Here is a 27,891-nt window from a genome sequence, read left to right on the forward strand (position 1 = left end):
CCTGTGCCTTGTCACGAAAGCTCTGATCTGTGCGTAACTCCTGTCTGATATCTGGGTAACACACCCTGTTCTCATGTTTGCCTTTCACAATGCACTTTGAGCAGCAGAAGTATGGATGGCCTTTTGTGCACAAAACAAATGCTTTAGCAGGAGCATCACATACTAATGCATGCAGCATCATAAAAAGGGGTTTGTGATCTAACAGTTACGCCATCACCAAACAACACTTTCATTTCATCAACAAAATCTGACAGCGAATCATTCGCGTCACTGGGCTTGCTACGGCCGAAGAAGCACTCACATCAAATAGCTCCTTCTCAACATTGTTCACATGGCCAAGAGTGACCCAAAAGGTAGTTCTCGTGCTTTTACATATTTCTAGGCTGTCTATATTGAAAGAAAGGCTGAGTTCTGCAGGCAGCTCTGGACAATCCTGAAGTATTTTGCACAGTCCTGCTTTTACACTGAAGTGCTGGTACAGTTAAAAGCTTTATTACAGTAAATACAGGAGCGAGTGCCGCTCAATCCATGCAGAGCGCTCTGGTGAGAGGATGGCGTGCTCGGTTGGCGGATGAACTCCCTGAAACGCCTTATCACATGCCTGCCTGCTGCATCAGTTAGTCACGGAGGATAACATTTTTTTATCACCCAATTAGGAAGCGAAAAGAAAACGTTTTAATCCGTTCGCGCCGTTTCGCGCTTGATAAAAAGCCCTTCATCGGCACATGTATTCTCTGGAATCATGCCCAGGTATCCAACGTAACTATACTGCAGCAGTGCAATCAACCGTTGCCAGGGGGTGGATCCGCCAAATGTACGAGCTGCGACAGTTCGCCATCCCATCACTAGACCTCTCTGCATGTACTGAGCGACACATGCCCCCGTGTTTACTGTACAGGGTGTTGCGACGATAATTGGAACACTTTAAAAAAATTTCCTGAGGTAACCACCGCTCTGTTCGCACTGAAACTTACCACGAAGGTCGCATTTTGTGGTCTATTTTGTTTTATACCGGGAACAACGACGGTACTTACCTTTGTATTCTGAAAATAAATAAAAACAATTTTAGCCTACGGCAAACTGGCGGCTGATTTGGACGTGCGAGCCAGCGCAAGTTGATGTTGGAACGACGGAACCACCGGGGGCATGCAGAGCGAAACGCACGTTTGGGATTCAAGGCAGGAAGGAGCCAAATGGAGCATCAGACGATCAGAAAATACAACTAGGAATGAACTAGCAGACGATCAAAAAACCCTGTTTTCGGGCTCGCACGCCCAAATCAGCGCCATTTTTTTACAGGTGAAAATCGTTTTTATTTATTTTCAGGATAAACAGGTAAGTACCGTCGTTGTTCACGGTGTCAAACAAAATAGACCACAAAATGCGACCTTCTTGTGAAGTTCGAGAGCGAACCGAGTGGCGGTTCGCTCAAGAAAAATTTTTAGTGTTCCAATTATCGTTGCAACACCCGGTATAAAGCTTTCGAGTGTACTTTCCCCCTGAACGTTGCGAAGTACCATTGGACCTTGGTGTGTGCAGCAGGGCTCTTCCAGACGATGGCAGTGATGGAAAACACGTGTGGCTGCGCCTGCGCAACACACCAAGCAGTGATGTAACTGCGGCAAGGGTCGATTTAGAGTTTACCGCCCTCTCCTGCAGTTTGTGCCGAAACGCCAACGTGGTGTCTCCATCGTCTTCGTTAACAAAACTGTGGTCTGACAACTCGTGATCTCCGCTGGACAGGGGCCACGCAACGCGACTCTCGATGTGGCGGCGGTTTATTACAGACACAGCAGTATGTCACGAACTTTGCTGCTGGTGGTTGCTCGGACTGGGATTACGCCTACAACTCGAGCGTGTGCTCGCATCTAATTAAGTTGCTTCTAAACAAAGCCCACGTTGTTGCGATGTCGACGGCTTGGGCACAAAGTCGATTTGCGCGCTGCCAACTAACGCGGAAAATGCATCGACGTGGCGCTTCCGTTCCCGCCTGAGCTGCCGCTCGCTGCTTTCTGACATTTGGAATCCAGTAAAATTATACAGAGAGCTCACGTTTGTTATTTGCACCCACGACAGGTACTATAGTGCCCTAGAAGTATATTCTAGGCACTATAGTAGCACCCACACGCGGGAATCAAACAGGAACCGGAACTCGTGCCGAAGCCGAGACGGCGGCCATTTAAAAATACTAGCAAAACCTTGTGCACCCGCAGCCCTAGTCATGGAATCGCCTGATCCGGAGAACAAAACTCTCGCCGAGAAGCTTGGGCTTGCATTTAACAACCTCACACCACTTGAACGCTCAATGCTTCTAAGTGCACGAGCGGCAGCAGTTGTGGGCAAGGAGGTTAAAAAAAATTCCTCCTTGGTTGTGGGATACGCGGATGGACCTGAAAGCGACCATTCCGCGATAGCCACAACAGACGAACGCCCAGCCGTCGGCACCGCTGCCTCGTCAGCCCCGTCGCGACGGACGAATAGAGACTGGTACGGATGTGCCGTATTTTTATTACGGCTAATAATAGTTCGATTTCAGTAGCAGTACCGCTTATGCCAGTTGGTCGGTGTCGTGTATGGAAAGCCGTTCGCGCGAACTCTCTGCGCCGACCAGAAAGATACGAGCGTCAATGCGCGGTGTGTACGGCATTTTTTCCCCCAAGGTCAGAGCGCTTTGACGGCGATTTGACGAAGTCGGCGACGAGCGCCAGTATGTCCCAGGAGTGAGCTAACGGTCCCTGCCGTAATCACTTCCTCGGAAACGAAGAGAGCACACTCGTACTTCCTTTAGCTCTCTTTCTCCTCCGTTTGCAAAGTTCACAAAACGCAGCCACTTGCTTCGCCGAGGTTCGTCGTTGAGACTCACCGGCGGGGATGTCGCACTCCCTCGACGATTTGCCCGTACTACATGGGCATTTCAAAACGCAGCAACGAAATTTCATTGTAAAGTACTCGAAAAACTGAGATTTTTAGTGGTTGTAAACTGGAAACGAGCTCCTAACAACACCACCAAGCCAACACCATTCCGAAACTTCTGCGACGACTGTCACTATCTCGTCGCTGCTTGCTGTTCCTTACTCCCCTCGTTTCTATTTTTACCTTTGCTGGTTGGCGATATGACGGCCAACCTCCTGTGAAGGGATTACGATACCAAGCAAGGTCGCGGCTGTGCGTGCTGGGACGGTTCGTTGGCCCCGAAGAGCCTCGAACCCGAAAATTCGTCTGCGCGATGATGAGATGACGAGTTCGGCTGGCGGTAGTTTCGTGCGCATTGGCATACACGCTTGCGTGTTTATTCGGAACTTCAACCGTTTACTCCACCGTTCTTAGTGTCATAAAATGAATGTGCAGTATGTTTAACGGGCATATAGCTCACTGTGCAAACTGGTAAGCCCTGCCTAACTTGCGTTTGCCGGCCTCCGCCAATCGCAGAGCATTCTCGTGTGACATCATAGGTTCTGTTGCGGGAAATGAGCTGGTGGGTCGCATGGTCATTCCCTTTCTTCCTAATTATGTAGCTTATTTGAGCGAAGTTTGTGTTAAAAGTGGTGTCAGTATGGTTCTAACGAGGCAATCTTTCGAATGAACCAAACTTGTGTTTTCTTTTCGTGGCTCTTTGAATACAGGCAAAACCACGATAAAAGGTGTGTTCCGTAAAGTGTTAAAACATGACTGTTCTCGACCAGGAACAATTGATCACTGCTTTGTAGATTACAGAGATGCTGTCTTTTTCTTGACATTTTTCAGCGAACACTCAGAAGATATAGATATCATGCCTTTCTCGATCAGATTTTTGCCATTCGGCTATCCTGGTGGGCCACCCTACGACATATTGTTTTCATTGGTTTGTACAGTCTAGCGACGTCACTTATGATAGGCATGCTGAGCTACCTAGATCAACAAAGCTATATTTCCGAAAAACTGTGGTGTATTTACGCATTATGTGTAATGACCAACCACCTGACTGGTTCCCTCTTTTGAACGCTTGTCCACGGCCGCTGGATAGAAGGCGCACTGAAGTGCGGCCTGCCGCGTGCCCCGAAAGTGGCTGAGTACGCCTAGAGCCAAATACTGCCACCACGGCGCCACCGTTCCGGGACCGGTTGCGGCGAGCGCGGCCCGCTGGCTTTCGGGACGCTTATTCCGAAGTGTGGGCATAGAGAAATAAAAAAAAAAATTAGAAGAGAAGACACAGGCTTACCGCGGCCGAATGGCCTGACTGTTGTGCCGTCCGGCAGTTGGCGCAAGTTGTAAAAAACTATATATTTAAAATAAGCTAACACACAATATTATACTTTTTAAATTTTGTTACACATTAGACCACACATTATCGCACAGCTGGTGGGGAGAGGTGCGGACGGACGCCGACGGACGGACATAGCCCCGAGCAAGAGATGCTTTGCATCTAAAAAATCTGCCTTATTACGGGTAGAGGTTAAGCATGCCAGCGTTAGCACAGATGATCATCCAAAGTTATAATTAGTGGCTAGACATGGTTAAACATAGATATCTTTTTGGACCCTCCCAATAACATACGGTTTCAATAAGCATACTGGGGGGCGAGTAGTGATGCAGAGCTCGAGAACCCAGCTCCTTGAATTCCTTTGCTAGGTGACACACAACACCAAGGGATCAAAGGACTGGCCGACAAGGCCGATTACCTGGATGCCGTGCCCGACACCCAGGTCATCAACCTCTATCACAGTGGTAGTACTTCCCCGTTCATGTTATAAGAGAACAACATGGCGACAGTTTTCTAAAGCACTAAATCTCATGCGAAAAAGACAACAGAGATGGCGACACAGGTGACGCAGCCTCTATGACGCAGCTGGTGCTGAAGGCGATGGCGCCGCTATTGGCGGGCACCCTCAAATGCTGCAGCCAATCACTGTTTCCCACTCCGGGGGAAGCCGCTGGTGATTCAGGTCATTTGGGAACCTCGCACAGGTGGTTGCCATCTGCGCTGCCGTTCTTGTGAGGCGCCTAATTTGCCCGAACCTCCAGCGGCTTCCCCCAGAGTCGGAAACAGCGATTGGCTGCAGCATTTGAGGGTGCCCACCAATAGCAGTGCCATCGCCGTCAGCACCAGCTGACATAAGTGCTAGTTTCAATGGCGACGAGGATTACAGGTAAACAAGGAAAGCAAGAACAATTCTTTTTGCATGTTTGTTTGGGCTACTGCATTATCCAGAGGTGTATCATCTACTATGTGTGTTCGTGAACATGTGCTTAGTGATTGTGCACGCAAAATCACAATGTCTGGAACCCTATTTAAGGGTCACCAGACATAAATGCTGAATATAGGATTACCAACACACCCACTCAGCTCGTTTCAGATTGATGTTGACAGCAGCTGTTGGAAGCTCACGTCTCGTTCACCAATTGATTCATTATCTGATTCACCAATCTGAGCCGCCAATGAGCGATGTCAGCTTGCCGACCCAAACGTATCTTTGCAACTCAACAACAAATGATCACCAAAAAGTGGTGCTCACGGATTCTCCCGTCATAAGAGAAGGCTTAGGCACCCTGTAACATTGAAGTTTCGGCCCCGAGGTGCCCAATTTTAAAGGAGACCACACATAATGGTCGGGTATTTTCTTTTACTGCCATGCAACTAAACACCATGTTAAGAAATACTTAGTTTACTGCATTATGTTCCTTAATCCTCTCCTCCAGCAGTGGACATACATCCCAATAGCTCTTCAGTAAATAGTAATGGTAAAGCTCTCCAGGATTCTCATGAATTGTGTCACTGCCTCAGAATTTTCCGAAATGATGCCGAATTGCATTCAAAGGCAAAAGCCAGACAATCAAAAAGTGGCTTTGTAGTGTGCAGTAAAACATTCAAACGCAGTTGGCACTGCATGGTCAAATGAGCGTATTTGGTCCTGCTGTGCACATCCTAGCCTTAGCAACCTGCTGCGCACAACTTGTGATCAACTATCTTCCATAGTGCAGCCTCCGGATACATTACTGTCACACAGATTTGCATGTGGGGCACTTTTGACTGCAGAAAATTATTCCCTGAGAAAACATTTCCCATGCAGAAGACAGCACTTGGTCAGATAAAATGGCAATTTTTTAAGGTGAAAATTTCCCAAAATTACCAAAAGGTGGCAACACACCTCAGGCCACTTCTAATAAACGATGGCACAGCAGGCTGTAAGAGCATTTACTTTATTCACTTGGAGAGAAACACAAACGTTACAAAAGTTGCGGGGAGGGAGGACCAAACATGCAGCATACATTGAATAAAATCTGTATCGTAAAGAACACGCCTTTAAAAATGACATTTGTATTATTTATATATATTTATACACATATGTATAAAATAAACACACTCTTTAGCATTTCCAACTACTTGTTGGCCATAAACAGAACACAACAGCTTTCTCAAATTGAAGCGAAAAAAAAAAAAAGCACCTTGGAACAGGGCAGCCTCAAATACCTGGAGAGACCGCAGTACAGAGAGAGAAAAATAGAGACAAAAGCTGTGCACAGAAGTATTGTACCAATAGTTTGCTTCAGCTTGGTGAATTCTGCAAGAGGGACCACATTGGTTTGGCAAACAGATTACTTTGTCCACTTCAAATGTGGGAAGCGAGAAATTTGGTAAGAGTTCGGAAGTGCCGGACTGCATATTGACGGCAGGGGAAGAAAAGTTTTATAGCAAAAAATATCATATTAGAATACCCTCCCCGTGCATGGAATTAAAAGCTTTTTAAAAATTTCGCCGGATTGACCACCAAACCAGGCGGCCACAAAAACATGCAACAGTCTAATAAAAAAATATGTCTTCGACTACGTGTGCCTGTTGTGCCTTCCGAAACAGTTGTTCAGCCTGACTGGGGAAGTTAAAAAAGGCTACAGCACAAACAACATTTGCTCTGTAATGAATAAAGAATGCTGCTGCCTCCCTGACAAAGAGGCAGAAAAAAAGTAAACAAAAAGTAAAATTGTTCAGACAAGAATGTGTCGTCACTATGCAGTGTTCAAAAGTAAATATGTTCCACAACAGGGAGGTGCCGTGTTAAGAGGCTTGCCACTTAAAAAAAATAATTATTTGCACAGCATTCTGCTTGCACAAAAGTGAAGGTAAATTAATAAAAGGAAGAGCAGAGGGCCCCTATAAACCGCCAAGCCTAGGCACGCGATAAAAAGCATAGGGCCGAGTACTGTCCCTTGTGGCACACCCTCGAACGAAAATGAAAGTACAAAAGGTTAACGAGATTCTGCAACAACAGGGTCACAACGGGCGCTCACACGTTCCTATATAGCACACACACGACTTCCCGCAACAGTTCCGCCCTTCAACAAAGCACTCTGCCGGCAGGTGGCGGGATTTTCCGCTCCTCTGGAGCGTCAACATGCAAAAGACTGTAAAGCTACTGTACAAAAAAATAATGAGCTGTACACACAATGCAGTCAACCGCACAAAACTTGCCCGGCATATACACTTGGGGTACAGAGGAATTACCAGAAATACTTGGCTGCAGAAACACAAGCTCTCAATGCTAGACGAAGCAAGATCTGTTGACGATTTTCTCATCATACGCGCAGGCGCTGTAATTCTTATGCTATACATACCAGAATTACAAGGGGAACATGTGCACTGCAGGAACTAACTGGCCTTGCACCACTGCTGCCTCAGAGTCCCCACTAGAATGGGGGTGGTGTAGCGCCTACAAAAGACAAAGCTGTCTAAGCAGTCGTGCTGCCTAAAGAGCGCACTCAGGGTGCGAGTAGCGGCCCCACTGGCCAAACTGAAACACCGATATGAACCTGTGAGAATGCACAAGAACACTCGCTCGTGAAATTAGGGAAGCACGTCACACCGCACTGGCGCCTTTGCGCACGGTTGCACATGATTCAAAGGCAGTGATTGTCGGAAAATGCGAGCGCTCAAAGTCTCATCCGCTCCCAAACATCTGAAACATGCTGGGGGACGTAAATAGGCTCTTACAAGGCACATTTTTGAGTTGAAATGTGGTTCCGGCTTGCCAAACGATTTCCCACCTTTGAAAGCTTGTCCGCTCATAACTTTTTGCCCACCAAGCTGGGAGAGTTTAGTGTTCTTGAAAGTGAAAAAATCACCTTTTGGGGCTTTATTCTGACACGCCAAATCAATTTCACTGCAGGCAGCAAACACCCTCGACAATGCTACTTTCACTCACAACTTGACTTTCCTGAATTCGTACCCCAGCCCAAACACGGGGATTCAACCAAAGCCACTTTCAAGGGGCCACCACAGAAATTGCAAAGAGAAAACAAATGCAACACAGCTGAAATCTGTGACAGGCAATACAATCCACTTGAAAATTTTCACAATCCAGCCATTCTTTTAGTATTCAAGACATTCATTGCCCTTTAGTGGACGCTTCCCCTGCCTTCAGTAAAAACCCTCAATGTCAAAAAGAAAAGGGAGAATATTATTGCTGGAGAAACGTATGCTCCATTGTTCATATCTGCAAGCCAGTTACAAAGCATCAGTCAGTCTACTATGCGGTTAAAAAAAAAAAAAAAAGAAAGACGTGCTGAGAGACAAACATCACAGGCTCAAAGAGGGAGGGGGGGGGAGAAGGGGGGGGGGAACAACACGAAACAGTGTCGTTATGCATACTTAACAATCTATCAGACTATATAACTATGTATACTGTCTTATGTACACCCGACTAAAACGTGCACTGTAAAACACTAGTTTCTGCAGAAACTGAGGAAAGTAATCGTTAACGGCAGCACCTACAGCTGTAGTATTTTCTTCAGTTAGGTAATACAAGGCCATGCTGAGACCTTGGAGGAGCGTGAAACCGCAAGAAAGGTGTAAGAAAAAAAAAGAGCAAACCAGGCAGACACACAACCAAGAAAGGAAGCCTACCAGTTGAGCAGGTCAGCTATAAAAATACTCCAGGGCTGGGAATGTAACGCAAGCCTAGAAGCCCTGCTCGCGCAGCTAAAGATCTATAGTTTGCAGCTCTGAGTGTTAGGGGGGTTGTTCTAAATTAAAACAATCCATAAAGCCAACGCTGCTGAGAACAAAAAAGGGGAAACGTTCCACAATGCTGCGAGCAAACTATCAAGTGTGCCTCTGCCACAAGAGACACCGCAGAGAGCACAGAGAGATTCTTAAAACCCAGTCACGTGACGGCCGTTAAATGCCGTTTTAGTTCAGGGCTAAACAGTGATGTACGCTAATTCACTGCTGCTGTAGTGCAACACGTGCTTTACAAAAATTAGGCTAAATTTAGCGACGGCACCGACAGAAAATTGCGAGGCAAAAACAGCATTTTCCCGACGTCATGCAACGGGCAATACACAGCGGCGCCACCCCCCACAGAAAACTCCAGCATGACAATTTGCAAAAAAGCGGGCCAGTGGCCATTATGCGAACTCGGGGTGTGGGCGTGCTTGGAATGTAAAAAGTTCAAAAAACAAAAGACAGTGGAGGAAAAAGCTCGCTTCGGTAAGAAGACTACCGACAGCTCGTGCAAAGTGCCGTCATATAACAAAGGAGGACAACAGACACAAAGAATGCTGCCTGGTCCTAACAAGCACAGCGGCTTGTTTGACTTGACGCAGATCAGATATATTCTGCGTCAGGTCAAGTCAAGTCAAGACATATTCTGCCGGCAGCGTTAAAAAATCGGTAAGAGATAGCTAAAAGAATGCAAGCGTGCGAGCTACGATGATAGGTGGGGATGGAAACTGTGTATGCTATCCCCATTGAGAAAAGGCACTTTGTCGTGTGAGATCGACCCAGAGAGAACTTGTCAAACCAGGCTTTGCTGCTGGTGCGGCAGAAAGAAAAAAGAGCGCCTGCATTACAAATAGTAGACCACGCAGCAAAAGGCTCGCAAGGGGAGTCGAGACAGAATGAACACAGGCCTCTAAGAAGTTTAGGTCAAACCTGCGAGGCACTTCAAGAAAAGAAATGCTGAAAATGCCAACACACGTGAAGGTAGAATACCTTCGTGGTAATGGTCAACTCAACCCAGCAATAAGGGTTTAATTTAAGCTTTATCCACAGGCTTAAGTAGCTATTAGCAACCCTTTGCATGCGTCCAATTCTCAAATATGGCCTCAAGGAGCAATGCACACACAAACCCTAACAGCCTCAGCCACCTCTTCGAGGCAATAGCTTAAGCAAGCGAGCTGGGCTCTACAGAGATGTCCTCAAATACAAGCTTAACCCCATGAAGTGATTATCAGGACAGCTGCGCGTGTCAGGTAGAAAAAACAGAGCAAGTTTCGAATATTTAGATTGCCTCTTGAGTGCACACGACTACGCGAGAACTGCACGACATTCAAGCAAGAAAATGCAATCCAAAGTGAGCGGCAGACTGCCACGGTTAGAATAGCTCTATGAATGGCGATGAGATCAGGAAAAATGCTCCTGGTGAAACGTAGCATGAAAAGCCACTAAAGAGCTGCACCCACCCCATTCGACGTGAGAAGGTCAGTACAGCACAGCTTGCCAGCGAAAAAACTAGAACAAAAAACTCATAAATGCAAATTACGTCTGGCACAAAGGCGGTAGGGACGACGACTCTTGATTTTTTTTTTCCCAGCTGCTCGCTGTCCACCACACTGCCAGCAACAAAACTTTCCGCCTGTGTTTAAAGAAATGGAAAGCAACAAGAGGCAGCCTTGGGGAACGCCGAAAAGCAAGGTCGGTGGTCGCTGCAAAGGAGGTCACGGAGAACTTGCACAAGCTGGAGCTATGAGCAAAGAGTAAAGGCACGAGTGTCACCACACATTCCTCCGATGAGTGCCAACTACCACATTACCTGGGCTGTGGGTCCAAGTGACACCATGAAGATTCGCAAAGCACACAGACGCTACTTCGCAAGCCAGCTGGTTGAGCTTTTGCTTTCTTTGCTTCGTTTTGACTGCTGCTCATCGTTCACCATGCTGCCAACTTTCCCACGTAGCGCTCAACGCTCCCACACCAACTGCTCGCTAGGAAGTGAAAAAAAAAAGTTACTTTGCACACGAGGAAGCGAGCCTGCTACGGAAAGGAAGGGGCCACGTCACGCCACCCTAAAATGCGCGTATTCCCAGCTAGGCTTCAAAAGGCTCGACACAACGCGATGGACCTGACATGCTAGGATACCGCGAATGCATGAATTTCGTAGAATGCAGCGTCACTGGACGAGAGGAGGCGTTGAGCCCCATCCCTGACCTTTCGGGCTGCAACATTGGGAGAGTGCAGCAGAGGGCAGAGAGTGAAGTATACGGGTGAGAGGAGGAGGAGGGGGGAACGGACTCCTAGAAGGAGGAGTGCACTGCTCAGAAGAAGGGTGGGTGCTCCTCTTGAAGTCGCATCCTGGCAAGCGGAGGACGTCTTGGCAGGCTCGTCGTCCCGGAGGAGAGCCGTCTCAGATGTGCACTGAGGTGGCCGCCGTGTAGCGAGCCTCGCCGTGAAGCCTCCACTGGCTCGGACGGTACTGCGTGCGGGAAGGAAGCCGACCAAAGGACACTTTTCACAAGATGCTCGCAGAAAATTTAGAACACGTTTTTGAGCTGGCTATTTATTTTTTTTTCCAGTATGCAACACCCGGTATGCCTTTTTCAATGCAGTAAGTAATGCGGACAATACTTTCTTTTCCTCCTGTAGCCACACTGTATTGTCCCCTCTTGCACCTGTAATAGCTGAAAGCTGGGCTGACAGTACAATTAATTAATGAAAGAAAGAAAAAAAAAAAAAAAACTATCTGATAATGAAATCTTATGATCATTCTTGTCTGAACCTAGCACCACAGGTTAGGTTAGGTTAGGTTTCGTTAGGTTAGGTTAGCTTAGCTTAGGTTGGGTTGGGTTGGGTTTGTCTAGCCTGATTTAGGCTTGGCGACATGATGTGAGGTTACATTAGGTTACGTTTGGTTCGGCTTAGCTGGGTGATGTGACACGAGGTCAGGTTAAGTTAGGTCGCCGTGTTGCGATACATTGTTTGCAACCAGCATATTGTCACTCAACATCACCCCACCAAGCTGCCTTCAATGGGGGACAGCGGTATGACCACGACGAATACAAGACTGGAGCGGCAAAGTTACACCTTCCTATTAGCGAAACTCGACTGGAGGTCAGTGGAATCGATTACACCCCTCACGTAGTTTCAGTTAGGCGCACCAGAGGAGCGGAAGAGAATAAGAACGACCGAGCCGCCTTGGTGCATGGCTAGAAGCAGTTGAAAAAACGCACTGCGAAAACTAAGCAGCTGACTCAGATGGACAGCGCGTGTACCTGACCGACATTTCTTTCAGTTGCCCAGCAGTTATTAAGCACAGTCGCAACACTGGCCCTTTTTGGCCCACTGACGGGGTTGTCGCCTCGATGAAACTGCACGCATTCGCAGACGGCCCTTCACTCTCCCCCAAGAATAACTGCATATGCCCCCAGTGTGACTTCTAAGGGGGTAATGCTTTAGTAAGCAGAAACGGTGCTTTGAGCAACCCATAATTACATGTGCTAATCTATAAATAAATAAAAATGAACATGCACAACAACAACAAAAAACAGGACACTTTTTACCTAATTTGTTTTAAGGTATGATGCAAGAAATTTCAAATGTGTTTCACCTCACCATGCACAAGAAAAAAAAAAAGCGAAAGCCGTTCCACTGCCTGGCCTAACCTAGCACCAGCCAGGCCTAGTACCGTGTGACGCATTCAACATTACCCAACTACAACACTCACCAAAATGTGCAAAAAGACCCACCAATAACTTCACCCCGAAGAACTGCCGCAAGTACGAGAGATGCGTTCACTACAAGGAGGTTTAAAAAAAACTTCTGGAGTGGAAGCGGCGGCCCGCCGTTGAAGCCAGCGGCCGCCATATTGTTCCGGGCAGAAAATGTGAAAGCGGCCACATGGGTCCACGCAGCAGTTGCGGCGTTTGCGGTGGTTCTCCACTCCCCGGGTGCTAAAATGCTTCTGAACGCTGTGGTGATCTCACTTCTTCCATTCAATGCGCTATCTCGCTCGAGCAGTGCAGGCGCAGTTGCAACCGAAAAGTTTCTCTACTAAGTTCTTTATGTGGCGAATACAGAGCGAAATATGTTTTTGTGCGTGCATCACTGGTTCCCAAAGGACAAACGCTGCGTGAGGTTCGCAAGGACGGCTGGATGCAAAGAATGCGCACGTTCTTTTCTCGGAGCACTTTAAAGCCGGCTGCTTTGCCCCGATGGGCCAAACAAAACGTTGCGACAAGGGAATGTATTCCTACCGTTTCTCTGACTTTCCACGAACATATACGCCGAAATCTCGACTGCTACGGCCATTGGTGATGATCACGATCGATTACACTCATTGGGTGGACTTTTGAAAAAACCTTTCGCCTGTTGTCGGCACAGTAGTGCCATATATATAAAAAATTGTGACACTGAAAGTGCATGGTTGCACATTCCGCGATGAATGCTGCAATGAGCTGCTGTCGAGTGAGCTGCCAGAAGCTGTGAAAACTAATGGAGGAGCCATGAAACCATGTGCTGAAGATTGGCCACAATGTGGACAGGGCAAGGGCTTAAAATCGTTATACGCGAGTAGTGACCACGCCTCATCGTAAAGACGTTGGCAGTGGCCTATGAACAAGCATTATTTGCTCAGTTGAACTGTCCTCGATACACTCAATAACCAAATTAACGCTTTTGTAGCGAGAGCTACAATGGCCGTATTCTCGGCGTTTCGACGAGGCCGGTAGCCGCGCTGCGAGCTCAGCGGTCGCCTAGCAACCGCCGCAGCTGGCAGCACAGGTTGCCGCGCCATCTGGCATGACGTCAGAGGAAGCGCCTGTGAGACCGCGTTGCAAGAACAGAGGAGGAGCCGGCGTTGCACCGTATACCGTATTTACTCGCGTAATCCTCGCACTCGCGTAATCCTCGCACCCCTAATGTGAGCCACCAAAACTTGGATTTTTTGGTTCCTCGCATAATCCTCGCACCCCCAACTTTGCAGTGGCGAAAGTTGCCTGCTCGCGAAACCCGCATGGAGCACGCGCTCTCCAACGCGCGCCCTCCCCCGCCGCCTCTTCGTTCGGCGGAGAGCGCTATCCAAGGCCATCCAGGCGCCCCAACAACCTGCGTGGCTACTCCCTAACAGGCGCCCTAACACGCTACTCGCACTGTACTTGAGCCGGTTTCGCGTGCGCGCAACTAGACTGCGTTCGCGCAGCCCGCTGTCGTGTCGTCGTGTCGCTGTCGTGGTCCCGTCGTTGAGCAGCAGTAGTCAGTGAGTCACTCGCATCAGTGGTGGATATCTCGCTGCCATTTTGAGAACTTTTTGATCTCTTTGTTTTGTGCTTGGTGTCGCTTCGCCATGGGGAAGAACGCCAGCTACATTGCCGCTTTCAAATTGAAAGCGATAGAGTACGCGATCAAACACGGCAGCCGCGCCGCAGGCAGGCACTTCGGCGTCACCGACTTCAACGTGCGTTACTGGAGTAGGGCACGCACGTGACGCCGATGAGATAGGGCGCGCGCCAGAAAGCAAAGGCGGCAATTTCATGAACACTGATCGACGGGAGACTGTTTACGTTGTAAATAATAAAATAAAAAGAAATAGCTGCTGTTGGCAACACTGAGCTTACATATACAAAAAACGACCGCTACATTTAGCAGGACTGGCAGAAGGCAAATTGGCAACACTGTGCACCGGATTTTTTTTCCCTGCATAATTCTCGCACCCCTATCTTCGCATTGATTTTTCCGAAAAAAAAAAGTGTGAGGATTATGCGAGTAAATACGGTATACAGCAGACTCTCGATAAACGGGACTTTAGGGGACTGGAAAAATTACTTCCGTTTAACAGGAGTTCCGTTTACTGAGAGAGATGTGCTAAGGTGCAAGTTTATGTGCGTACACACTTCTAAGGGCATTTCATGAAACTCTAACCACTCGAAAGTGACTAGCTGATAGTTTTCAGAAAGCACGAAAACTACAAGAAGCGTAGGCACAGCATTCACAAAGTTGATTTGGCAACAATGAGTCGCTGTGCACTACAAAATGTGTCAATTATTTTTGTTTGAGTCCTCGCAACTGCATCTTCACGCAGGCTAGAGGCCTCAACTTCGCGAGTGCTTACGAGCCACTGAATTTAGGAGACGGCAATGTGGTAATGAAGTGCGAATAGCACCACGATGGCACGAACGAGGCGACAGGAGGTGAGCCCTGTAGCCTCGGCGTCTAGAATCAAGACCGAACGACTGGAACAAGAACTGCGATGTTGCATTCGTTGCGCTAACACGGCTAACCACTTACAAGACAAGGCTTACGAGGCCAACAAGGCTAAAAAAGCATGGAGGAAGAAAAAAAAAACAAGAACGAAACAGCCGGAACCGTAAAAAGCTCATTCTCATGCCAGTGGATTTCACAAGAAGTTCCATTTCTGGTTCCGTTTACACGGTGATGCGGAAATTTTAGTTCCGATTACCGAGAGTTTTTCTGAATACAAAACCAACCAAATTCCAGGCAACGGTTCCGTTTAAGCGGCAATTCCGTTTAAGCGATTTCCGTTAATCGAGATTCTACTGTATAGAAGAGATGGCTCGGTGGGATTCGTCGTCGATATGGACAGTGAACCCGCCGCGGTGGCTCAGTGGCTAAGGTGTTGTGCTGCTGAGCACGAGGTCACGGGTTCGATTCCCGGCCGCGGCGGTCGCTTCTCTGATGGAGGCGAAAAGCAAAAACGCCCGTGTGTACGAGATTTCGGCGCACGATAAAGATCCCCAGGTGGTCAAAATTAATCCGGAGCCCTCCACTACGGCACGCCTCATCGCCTGCGTTGCGTCGCCGCGTGAAACCCTACAATCAATCAATATGGACAGTGAGTCGGAGACACTGAAAGAAGTCGTTTGAATGAAAACCAAGAGGAGGCAGCGAGCCGAGGAGACAGAGGAAGAACGCGCCGCACGCCTCGAGAAACGTGCTAACCGGACAGAGAACCAAGCCAAACAATAAAATTGACAGCACCTCTCACTACGCACACCCAGGCATAATGAGTTAAGCCATAGGCGTTTTTTTTTTTTTCAAGGAAGATTGCCAGCAAAGGTCGGGTTTCATCAATTTTGCAAAGAAACCCACCAGAAAACTCAAACAGCGCGGTACGAACGCAGCTTACAGGGACTAATTTTTACAAATCTGTAAATGACGAATCGGAACCGTAGTGCCAGCAAGCTGGCCAACTGGTCCGACTTTGTATTCTTTTATATTTTTCTGCTGTGCTTAGTTGTTAAGGGCGCGTGTTTTATTTATGTACCTAGTTGCCTGCTGGACTGCATTGTGATACTAGGTAGCTCTTGTGGGGCTTGCTGCTTTTTTATTCACGCGTAGACCATACGGCATGTACTTTTTTTCTGATATTGAATAAAGCCTGGTAGTGGCGCAGCCTGAACTGTTCTTCGAGCCACCGCAAAAAAAAAAAAAAAAAAAAAAAAAGAGAAAGAGCCTGTACGCAAACATCATTTCATTTCCTAATCTAATTTCCTTAGTTCTTGTTTTTGCGTATTAATATTACTGATGTGACGTGCGAACAGCGTAGACAAAAAAAGGGCCAAAATGCAGAGAAGACAGACGGAAGAACGCACTTTTCCAGAAATTTTGGGGAATATTCTGACACCAAAACGCCCCTTCGCACCTTCTGGCTACGCCCCCAGAGACTGGGATAAAATAAAAATTTATTTACCACTTTATCTGTTCCACAGTGCCCCTCACATCGATAATGTTGCAAGTGAATGCGCACATACGCGAATACCTTTAGCTCATATATTATCGCATAAGGAACTGCACTGTGTACCATGTATAGGTTATATAACATAAAAAAATATGGGCAAAATCAGCTACACCAACTGTCCTGTTTCATACTGAAACGCCTTTGCGAAAGCTCGCTCTTTGCATTGCCAGCGCACACGATGCACTCGCTCTTGCCTGGAGCAAGATGGCCGCCAACCGGTTTTGCCGGCTTCACCCGCTCGCGTGGGCGTGTACAGGGGATGTCCACTCCAGAAGTTCTTTTTAAACCTCCTTGGTTCACTACATGAGCTAAGACAATGTAAAGCGAAAAAGTGCCAACTCCGTAAACACATGGTCTCTTTTTTTTGCCTGCTCAAAGCAGCTCTGAGCAGCTCCAAGCAGCTCCGTATTTTATTTGCCCATAGAACATCTATGACGGGAGCAGCTTTGGGCTGCTTGGAACTGCTCAGAGCTGCTCTGAGCAGGCAAAAAAAAGAGACCTACATACAACCCTGTTTTCGTTCGTTCATGCCCTGCTGAGGGATAAGATTTTATGCGCTCTAGATTCTCTTCTAGTCTAAATCTCACCTTAACTACTGCGCCCCACTTCCACATGCGTATTTACCTGACCTTCGTTGCAAGGCCGTCCTCCTCACAATTCAAAGGACACGCGCTCCCATGTGGGGGCGGCGAGCAGATGAGGCCATCGCGTACCCCCTCTCGGCTGCGTTTACCCCCGATTGATAGTAATCAGGGCTGTGGTGATTCATTGTGTCACATGACGCTCCGATTTGCATCCTTAATTTTCTGAAGGGGCGACGTGGCAAGTAAAACAATTTTTGTTATTCATGGACTAAATCGTATCATATTAGGAGCATTTATGCAGTTGACTATCCTAATAGCAAAGCTGAAATCAGATTAGAAACATCTCCCATACCTTATGAGTTACGAAACTAATTAGCTTCACAAAGTCACCCTAATGTTAATTAACTAATTAGACAAGATCTCAACAAAACCTTTATGTCAGAGTGATCAGGAAGAATCAAGGCGGAAATTTGGGCGAATCGGAATACGTGCATCTTTCACAGCGTAAAAAAACAAGGGACACAAGTAGGAAATAGACAAATAGCGGTTGTGGTGTCTATTTCCTACTTGTGTCCCTTGTGTTTTTTTTTTTCGCTGTGAAAGATGATCAGGAAGGTCTATTCTGTGCAAAGAAGCTATTAGATTACCGCTTTATTTCCTTTAGGCATCCAGAAAGAGAGAAATTCCACTTTCTTTTTGACATGAAACTATTTGTGATTTCGAAAGGCAGGTGAAAATTTCCCTGCTCTTTCTTTACGCATAAAAGATATAACGTGACAACCTAATAGCTTCCTTGCACAGAATAGACATTCCTGATCTCACTGCGTTGTAAATATCGTTGGCTTCTTGCCTAATTAGTTAATTATGCTAAAAGCAACTTTCATGTAATTAGTTTTGTAACTTAGAAAGTATAGAAGGTAGCCTTAAACCGATTTCAGTTTTGTTGTTAGACTGGTAGAGTTCCATAAATGCTCCAAATTTGATTAATTTTGTTCCATAAATAAAAAAGTTGTTTTACTTGCCATGTCCCCCCTTAAAGAAACTAACTGCGTGGGCCATTTGGTGCATTATGAGACACAATGAAACAGCGCAAAAAAACAGGACACAGACTTTGTTTGAGTCCTGATTGAATCTGCATACAGTTTGCTTTTCCGCACTTTCCTTGCATTATTTTTGCTGCCTACTTTTAAGCATGATGTCACAAAGATGCAGCAAATCTTAAACATAAGTACTGCTTGAAAACAAAAGTAAAAAGAACAAGAGAAAAGGCGCACGTAACAAAAACGAACGCGTGTGCTGCAAGAAAAAAAAAAACTCGTAAAAGCCACTGCAATGCTACGACAAGTAATGACACTCCAAGGCACATCATGCGATGCCAGATGATATCCGATTCCGGAAGCAACTGGAGAATGGTAGGCATTCTAGGTAGACAGAATGCCTGCAAGTTCTAACCCCACCCCCCCCCCCTCTCCTCCTCATTCTCCTCCCCCCACCTGACATGTTTCTACAAATGCTAAAAGAAAGAGGGGGAAAAGAATTGCGCAATCTTCCACTTTGTGAAGAAGGATGACCAGTGAAACTTAGCGCAGTCCGAGGAGTGCCCGAAAAAAAACACGATTGCTCGTAATATGCGATTAAAAATACTTCTTAGCTAATCAGCTGAACAAAACTTGGCATGTCGACAGTTTTGCTCTAGAGGACAGACATGGGGCTGTCCGTTTGCCTACTGTAAAAGCCCATGTACTGAAAGCATCCAGGAATCCACCAGTATTTTCAACTTCAAGTAGGTGAAACTCCACGTAACATTAGGGTTGTCTTAGCGGCTAATTGTCAGATAATTGGTTTCTGGAGAGTTTCGATAAGCGAAGAATCACAGTACACCCCCCGTAAATGGCCATGTACTGACAGCAGACAGGATTAAGTCATGACAAGTACCGTATTTGCGCGATTCTAACGCAGCCCCGATTGTAACGCGCAGGAAAGTTTACTTAAGGAAATTCGGAAAAATAACTTCAAACCGTTTCTACCGCGCAGATGTAAAAGACATGACACCACGCACTTGGCAGAAGACATTTTATGTGATGCACGCAACTGCGGCAGCAAAATCTCTTGTCTTAAATCCTAATCCAGATCCTGCTGCCCTTAAAACTAAGGCGGGCAAAAGCCGATTTCGGTTACGAGCTCGATTGTAACTCGCACGCAAATTTTAGGACTACTTTTAGAGAAAAAAGGTGCGCGATAGAATCATGCAAATATGGTAAATGAAACTCTGTGTAACGTTACAGTTGTCCTAACAACCAATTTAGTTATAATTCTTTTTACCTCAAGCTACCCACACTAGATTGGCAGCTACGCAGCATTCACCAGAGAGCTGGCTTTGCAGCAGGATTCAAAATTCTTTGTCAACGTGACTCTGTCTGCAGATGCAAAAATTTTTCGGTAACTAGCCACGGATGGATTCGCCGGAAAAAAACCCCACCTTGATGAGGAGCTGCCCGGCGGGGGTCTGGGGATTCCGGTAGGCATACAGCAGCCACACGCCCACGGCCACCACCAGAACCAGGATCATGATGACCGCCACCACGGTGCCCGAGCTGATGTGGTGGGACGATGAGCCACCCTCCGACGAGGGCATTGCTGAAACAACCAGGGCACTCCAGTTAGGGCAGCTGAAATACCGACTACCACATTGACGGAGTCCCCTACCCCCACCCACCCTTTTTATTTTGGGGTTTTACCAGGCCGAAGCTCCACCTAGGCCATGAGGCACCCTGTAAATCTCACCCAACAGGTATTGTTGTTTTTCGCCACCATGAAAAAAATTAAAGCCGTTCCACTCAATGTGAAAGATGCCGGAAGTGCGGAACAGTGATTTGCCATAATGGGCCGTGGCGCCGTTATCTGCTCACTGCTACCACCCATCAAGCTCTTCGCTGCCCTGTCCCATTCCTTTCCTGTTGAATGCAAGGGAGGTTTGTCCAACGCATTTCAAATTTCCCGCCTTTGCAGTGCTTGTGTGCCTGCCCTCTGCCTGAAACTGCACCAGCGGGAGTTCTGTGCATTTTGTGCTTGCTTTTTCCTCCCGCACGTGCTGGCATTGCGCCGCCATTTTTTTTTCGCTTACTATCACAAAAACCAACGCAATGAGCATTCGCCCACCCGGCACTTTGAAGCATGCCAAAGACAGGATAGTGCACCAGGATGCAGCCAGAGACGGGTACCGTATTTTCGCGCGTATAACACGCACCAAAATGTCGAAAATTTCAGTGGCAAAGTAGGGGTGCGGATAATACGCGGGGTTCTTCCTTTAGTGCAGCTTCACGGGAATGTGCGTTGTGCCGTGAAGATGACCCTGTGTACAACACTGAGGACTACGGCTCAAGTGATAACTCTAGCGAGAGCAGTGACACTGATTGAATTGCGACTTTCGCCTTGCAGTCATTCTATTCTACTTGCTAAACATATGTTTTTTCTGTCTACATAGTATCTGATGTGTTTTTTGAGCAGTAGCTTTGGTGCAGCCTTTCCTGTATCAAATGTGCGGGCAATACGCGAGGATTTTTTTTTTTTCTTTTCAAGCGGGCCGAAAGTGGGGGTGCGGATTACATGCAGAGGCGGGCTATACGCGCAAAGATACGGTACCCAAGCAGGATGACCAGGGAGGAACTCACCGGCGGCGCTGTGTGCGGCAGCGTCAGCGTGCACCTCGTTGGAGTCGACGGGGGCCGTCTTGGGCTTGTAGCTCACCACTGCGGGCACGGGGGCAAGGGGAGAGAGACACTGTTCAGAGCACCTGTCATCCGCACCCCAGTACCGAACCCTTTCTTTCACCGCCACAAACACGAAGCCTCTGCCACGCCCAAAAACACTTCTGCTGCCTATCTACCCAACTCCTCGCCCCTCCCGAGAAAACTCGTGTAAGCGAAATACTGGTGACGTGTGGCAACATCTACCGAAAAGTCAAACAAACGCATAAATTGTGTTGGGTAAATTTTTGATGACAGTCGCAGCCCTTGCTTCTTCAATCCGTGCCACTTTGGCTTATCTCAGCAGCACGGCCGCCGCGTTGGCCGTGGCAAGTCAGACGAGACCAAAGCAGCCAAGGAGGTCTCGCTATCCGTGTATAAGGTGCGAGATGCCGCCTTGAGTGCTGCCTTGCTTTGAAGAGTATCTGACTAGAAGTTTTCCGAACAGCCAGACATCCTAATTAGGAGGTAATTATTTTAGTTACCGTTTAAGCGTTATTTTTTCTATTCCATACAACAGCTTTGTTGGATGAGAAAAACGTAAATAAAGTGTTTAAATGTTCTGCAGAGCATCGCAGTGCATTACAAGCCTAAAATTTCCGCCAAACAAACCTGAAGAAAATTATCTCTAATTACCTTCAGAACTAACTGACTTACTCAAAATATAATGGCATATTTGAAATCAGTGGAAAAGAAGCAGCAGCAAGACTGGCAAGTTTTACACAGTTTACTTAAAAATTACAACGTGCTGTTTTAAGAGCAGTGTCCCACCTTAAACCACTTTCCAAGTTGAATTTACCCATTTTCTTTTCTCTACGCAGCATTCAAACGTTTGTCTCGAAATCCCCCCTTCGCCTCAATGTACACATTTCATGCCCCCAATTCAGTTCGGAGTACTTCAATCACGGATTGTAAACAATGAGCAATGCAACTGGAAGGTATAGTTGAAAGCAATGAAGCCTCAACATATCAAAGTCGTTAAAATCAACACTGCATTTTGCCACAGTGAAATTTCATTTCATCCATAGTTTGTCCCTGCCACATTGTGCAAACAATAACCGCTTACTTGCGAGCTGTAAGCACTCATTGATAACAGCTGTGGAAATAATCTGTGGCGTTTTATTAGTTTTGTTTTGTTTTGCACCTGCTTTGTAGTTGCAAAGGGCGTCAAGCTGTGTTTGCAAGAACGGGGCTCGCAAGGATATTTTTCATGTCACGGAACTTGTGAATGATGAACGATGAACACAAATGTACGATGAACAAATGCGTAAACTGTGGCCCACATTGCTTTTCCCAAGCTGTGTCACAACATGAGACACTGGGTGCGCCAACATTGCCAACACTTACACAGTTTGTCACTATGCGGGATTTTTTTTTTTAATGATGAAAGCAATATTGCTCAATGCTGCAATAAAGGGTGCAGAGCGAATCATCCGATTCGCTCTGCATGCCCCAGGTGGCACCACCGTTCCAAGATCAACTTGCTCTGGCTCGCACATCCAAATCGGCTGCCATGTTCCCATGGGCGTAAATCGTTTTATTTATCCTCAGCATAAGCAAGTAGGTACCGTCGTTGTTCCCGGTGTCAAACCGGTGACCACAGACTGCAACCTTTGTGTGAAGTTTGAGCGCGAACAGAGCGGCGGTTCACTCAGGAAAAATTTCTAATGTGTTCCAATTATCGTCGTACCACACTAGTCATTAGGAATGTTCTCATGAAATGACTTTTTTTATGTTTGATGTACGGTGTAAGTTACCGCATCGAAACTGTCGGTCTAGGGGGAAAAAAAGGGCAGACAGGTCACCCACCCTCAACAGGCGCAGTTGGCACTGGGGGCGGAACCGACGTCGGGCCTTGTGGGGCGCTGCACTGCGAGGCTTCCTTCTTGCCCTGTCGGGGAGGGGGGGAGGTGCACAAAGAAGCGCACAGCTGCCGACAGTCGTTCCACCAAAATGACCTGTTTGCATACTATTCTAAACACATGAGAAAAAAAAAACTGCCATATTAGATTTCGATATTTATTCGATTATAAGGCGAGGGTGCAGTTGGGAGAGTCGAAAAATTCACCACACACAGACGCACACACACGCATATATATAGACAAAAAAAAAGGTTTTTTTCCAAAATCCGTTGTCTCAAAGTCGGGGTAAGGTGGGGCATGACTTTGAGACTACGGATATTGGAAAAAAAACCTCAGCTTATATTCGAGTAAATGCGGTACTACATTGCACTGGCATAACACCAGGAGTAATTTGCCAAGATAGCTTTCAGCTGTGCCCTGCCCCTTGAGCACCAAACTTGCTTCTTGAAAAATGTGCTCTGGCCTGGTAATCAGTGCACACAAGACCAAATGCAAATTTGTTTCATTCAAAAGATTTGGTGAGTTGCACCACCCTCAGCACTTGGCTCGCACCAAATGATTCTTTCTTCTCTGCGAAATCTAACATTTTCAGCCAAAATATAAACTCTCCCAATTGGCAGCATGGTTCACACAATCAACTATGATGTATTAGAGGCAGGAACATAAAATGGTGAGTTAGTCCGCTGACTCCGCGTAGCTTTTGCCTGCCAGAACTAATTCCCTCTGACCTTCTGACTCGCAAATCGGGTGCGGCAGGCTAGATTTGAGGCCGGCAAGCCCTGACTGAGGATATGTCACACAATTCTTCCCAAATTGATGATACCACAACTGCCGCTGACATGGCCAGAGCAAACACTTATACAGTGGAATCCCGACGTTACGTCCCCTGGTCTGACGACGACCCGCTTCTCACCATAGAATAGCCGCAGTCCCAGCCAACTCCCCATAGAAACAATGCATTAAAAACCCTGACTATACAAAACTCGGGTGCACACGGTCCACTTCATACGACGGACCCTGGCGGGAGAAACCGGCGTTTTTGCCATCTTTTGCACCGTCTCATCCCAACGTTCATTCTTAACCCCCGTTTGACACTGCTGGATGAGCAAAGGTCTGCAGGCGGGCTAGACCACTTGCTCAACAAACGTAAGCAGGCAGGCGGGTACTTGTGAGCGGGACTTAACCTGCAACGGCCTCACGTGGCAGCAGTACGACAACGCGCCAACCGCGAGAAGTCAAAGACCAGGCAGCCAGCGGACCGCAAATTTGACGCTCTCATCGAGCCGACGAACATGAAAACGCATACGACCCAACCCCGCAGCGATGACCGAACACCCGCTTTCCTCGCCTGCTCGATCCAAGTTTCTTCCTTTCACGACGCTCTGTCGCCCCTCTCTCTGCTCTCTGCTTACAGGGGTGATCCAGCCATTCGAACTATTGGAGCAATTTTTGGAGCTGAAAAAATGTTATTTTGGAGCACTATTGTATCAGAGCTTGATTTTGGAGCAGCTTGGGAGCAGCACAAAACTTATGTTGCAGCTTCATTTATCTGGAGATAAAGAAGGCTGGCAACCATTCAGGCAACGCTAATTACCGTAATTACCCGATTCTAACGCGCACCTTTTTTTTCCGGAAAAATAGGCCGATAAATCGCATGCGCGTTAGAATCGGATACGAAACCGAAACTGGCGAAACAGCTGAAATTTTGTTCCACCCATTGCCATCACCATCTCAAGATGGCGCCAAAGCTTTTAGCAACAATTTTTTGTATCTAGGCACCTAGGCTTTCCTATCGACGTTCACACAAATTGTCAAATTATTCCACTTGCGCGCTTGATAACAGCAATGGCAGTAGCGGCAACGAAGGTGCGCTGCTTCCACGGCTTACGAGCTGCTTCAACGCATTCACGAGTGGTTGGCTGAAGCGTACGCCTCTGGAGAAGCTCGCAGGATGGGCGTGCGAGGCGTGGGCCACGATCCCATCGAACATGGTTGAACGTTCGTTCAGAAGTGTGGCATCGCGAACGTGCTTGACGGCACCGAGGACGAGATGTTGCGGTCAGCGGAAGGCTACAAGGAGCTCTCGGAGAGCGACGAGGTGTGAGATGAGTGAAATTACTTCGGGAAATAAATCGCCCGTTTCTCTCGCATTCGTTTTTCTCGCTCACAAAGTTCCTTGCGCGTTACAATCGGAGGTGCAAGTTTTTTCGGTTTTTTGCCTGGAAAATCGGGTGGGCGTTAGAATCAGGGGCACGTTAGAATCGGGTAATTACGGTACTTCCCCACAGTTGTACTCTGAAGCTTGTAACTAAAGCACCAAAATTTTGTGCCCCCACAGCCTTTAGACACTGCTGCAAGTGAAGCAGATGACAAGCGTTTCTTTAACTTAAAAAACAAACACCAAGTAATCATTACAAAAACTTACTGATACCAAAAGGGGGCCCATTTTGATTGATTGATTGATTGATTGTAGGGTTTTAACGCGCCGACGCAACGCAGGCGATGAGGCGCGCCGTAGTGGAGGGCTCCGGATTAATTTTGACCACCTGGGGATCTTTAACGTGCGCCGAAATCTCGTACACACGGGCGTTTTTGCTTTTCGCTTCCATCAGAAAAGCGGCCGCCGCGGCCGGGAATCGAACCCGCGACCTCGTGCTCAGCAGCGCAACGCCTTAGCCACTAAGCCACCGCGGCGGGGGAGGGGGCCCATTTTATTTACAATAAAATTATTTCACTATCTCAAACATATTGCACTGATTTGTTGCTTCTTGCCGTTTCGTTCAGTTCATCCAGCTCGGAGGGTCCGGCTCGACAATATTTAGAGAGATAATATTGCACTTCACACACATCACACCATACTATTGCTTCTTGCTTGCCTTCTTATTAAGTTCATTCAGCTCGGAGAGGGTGTGGCTAAAGGCAGAGTTGCGTTCTGGTAATAAAGCCTCCCCTGATGAAATAATGTTTTCAGCCCTTTTCAGCAACGCACGGCATGAGATCCCCTTTTCTTCCAAATTCCACCTGAGCCACTTTTCATTGCCAACATCAGCACCACATTCCCGGCCACTCAGGCTGTGGATAAGAGCAATATGAAGGGGCTTTATTTTCAATACCGTCACGCGGAACGAAAACAAAGAACAAAAAACAAAAACAAAGAGAAAACCTCTGCGAAAATCCCAAACGGCAAGTTGTTTAAACTTACGCTGATGCAGTTTTGGCTAGCGCTACTCCACTGCAGTAGCCCTAAATATAAGGCCGCACAGTAATAAAACGATTCGCCGCGAGCGCAGAAAAGAATAGACTCTCGTTTGTGCATCTTGTCACGAGTGGCCGAACGTCAGTCGCTAGTTTTCTACAAGCGATACACATGAAGTAATGCCATTATGCTTGTTTGCAGCAGTGCGGGAAACCACTCCGTTGCGGTCCACGCCACCGGAGTGTATGCATGCCGACTTGCTGAATTACCATCTCTGCTCTGAAGCGGCACCGTGGCTGCACTATTGCTGCACTGTGGCCAGGCCTCGCAAGCTTGGACGTTCCCTGGTTTCCCTATAGGCGGCGTAAAAATCGACGCCCCACGTGACCAACCTAAAGCGCTGTTTTCGACCATCAAGCCCACCAGACGGCGCAGGCAAAATGTTACTTTTGGTATAGAATACAAAACATTCATTCCGTGACTCAAAGAGCCCACACAGTTCGCTTACAATGTGTTATTTAAAAATACTATTAACAAGTTCCGCATCAAACATCCGTTGAGCAAAAATGTACGCAACTTTTTACGAACAGCCGACTGGTGCACCACCTCGTTTCTGAATTCGCAACCACAAAGCCGCCAATTCAAATTGAAACCGCTGCAACGGCCGACCGTTTCAATGTGCGCGGAGCACCGGTTTCGTGACTGTTATTGCTGTTATGTGCTTTTGCGTCCATCAGTTGTTGAGAGGACTGGCAAAACACGGGAATTGAGTGCTTGTGGAATGACAAATGTGGGAAATTCCGCATCGGAAGGCAGCTGTCGAGGCCAGAATATTCGATTCTTCCAACAGAAGGTGAGTGTTATGCACTCCGCTAGAAAGACGGTGCAAAGGAAACCGTTGTCGCCGTCAATACTTCATTTGTGCCCTTCGTTTGAAATCTTAGCGCAAGTGAACGAGTTGTTATGGCAAAAAAAAAATGTTGTCACGAAAGCGACGTACAATTGCAGCGATCGAAATGAAATGATGTCCTGGCCTCTGTAAACTTGCGGATGTCAATAAACGATTTGTTCTCACTTGCTGCTCACTGTGGTCTGTGCCAGTCGAGGCCATCTGGTCACCTGGCGTAACATCACTTCACTAGCGCGGCGCAAGTAAACACGCGACCAGCGTGCCAGCCAGGAGCCAGCAGGAGCAGCCACGGCCGGACTCGACGCCCCTTTCGCGCGCGGGAGGAGGAGAGTCGAGTCCGGCTGTGGAGCAGCGAGCCGGCGGCCGCCGTGCGAGGGCAGCCATGTTATTAAGGAGCTCAAGCGGCCTGTGCAAAAAGCATCCGCCATGTTTACAAAGCCGTGTTTACAGCGCCATCAAGCGGGCGTACTGGGTAGTTCACGACGCCGCCACTACGCTTTTTCTGGCACTACAGGCAAAGCTAGACCTTTGCTTCTCTAAAATCCTCCCTGTTCTGTGCTGTGGCTGCACCATGAGCGGAGCTCGGCTGGGGCAACCGAATAATCGAGTGCACCGCTTCCTCCAAGTTGCCAACCTAGGAACCATCGTGCTGGTTAGCGGTAGAATGATCGTCTCTCGCTTCAGCTGGTTTGAGGGGACAACTCTCGGCCGAAAGACCCGGTTCAAGCGGTTCGGACCATTTGGCGCAAGTAAAACACCACTGGGCGCAGGAGAGTACAATTGTAGCAAAATGGCGCAAATGGCGCAGCTGGATCACCCCTGTGCTTATCAGTGTCTTTCAAAGCCGCACTGCCACTCCGTTCCCTTGCTTC

At 47.5% G+C, this 27,891-nt stretch overlaps 1 protein-coding gene across 1 annotated transcript in view; it reads right to left on the bottom strand.

Moving 5' to 3' along the window:
* Positions 1-6,161: 6,161 nt before the first annotated feature.
* Positions 6,162-27,891, bottom strand: part of LOC144168881 (plexin domain-containing protein 1-like) — a 78,434-nt gene continuing 56,704 nt past the window's right edge. Inside the window, exons 11-14 of the mRNA XM_077697873.1 lie at positions 22,861-22,942; positions 20,977-21,054; positions 19,785-19,942; positions 6,162-11,444 (exon numbers count right to left, since the gene is read on the bottom strand). Coding sequence (XP_077553999.1) covers positions 11,376-11,444; positions 19,785-19,942; positions 20,977-21,054; positions 22,861-22,942 — 387 coding nt within the window. The 3' untranslated portion in view covers positions 6,162-11,375. The remainder of the gene's footprint in view (positions 11,445-19,784; positions 19,943-20,976; positions 21,055-22,860; positions 22,943-27,891) is intronic.

Source organism: Haemaphysalis longicornis, unplaced genomic scaffold (genome assembly GCF_048455015.1).
Source record: "Haemaphysalis longicornis isolate Haplotype H1 unplaced genomic scaffold, Haemaphysalis longicornis Haplotype H1 scaffold_2, whole genome shotgun sequence".
Taxonomy (NCBI): Eukaryota; Metazoa; Arthropoda; class Arachnida; order Ixodida; family Ixodidae; genus Haemaphysalis; species Haemaphysalis longicornis.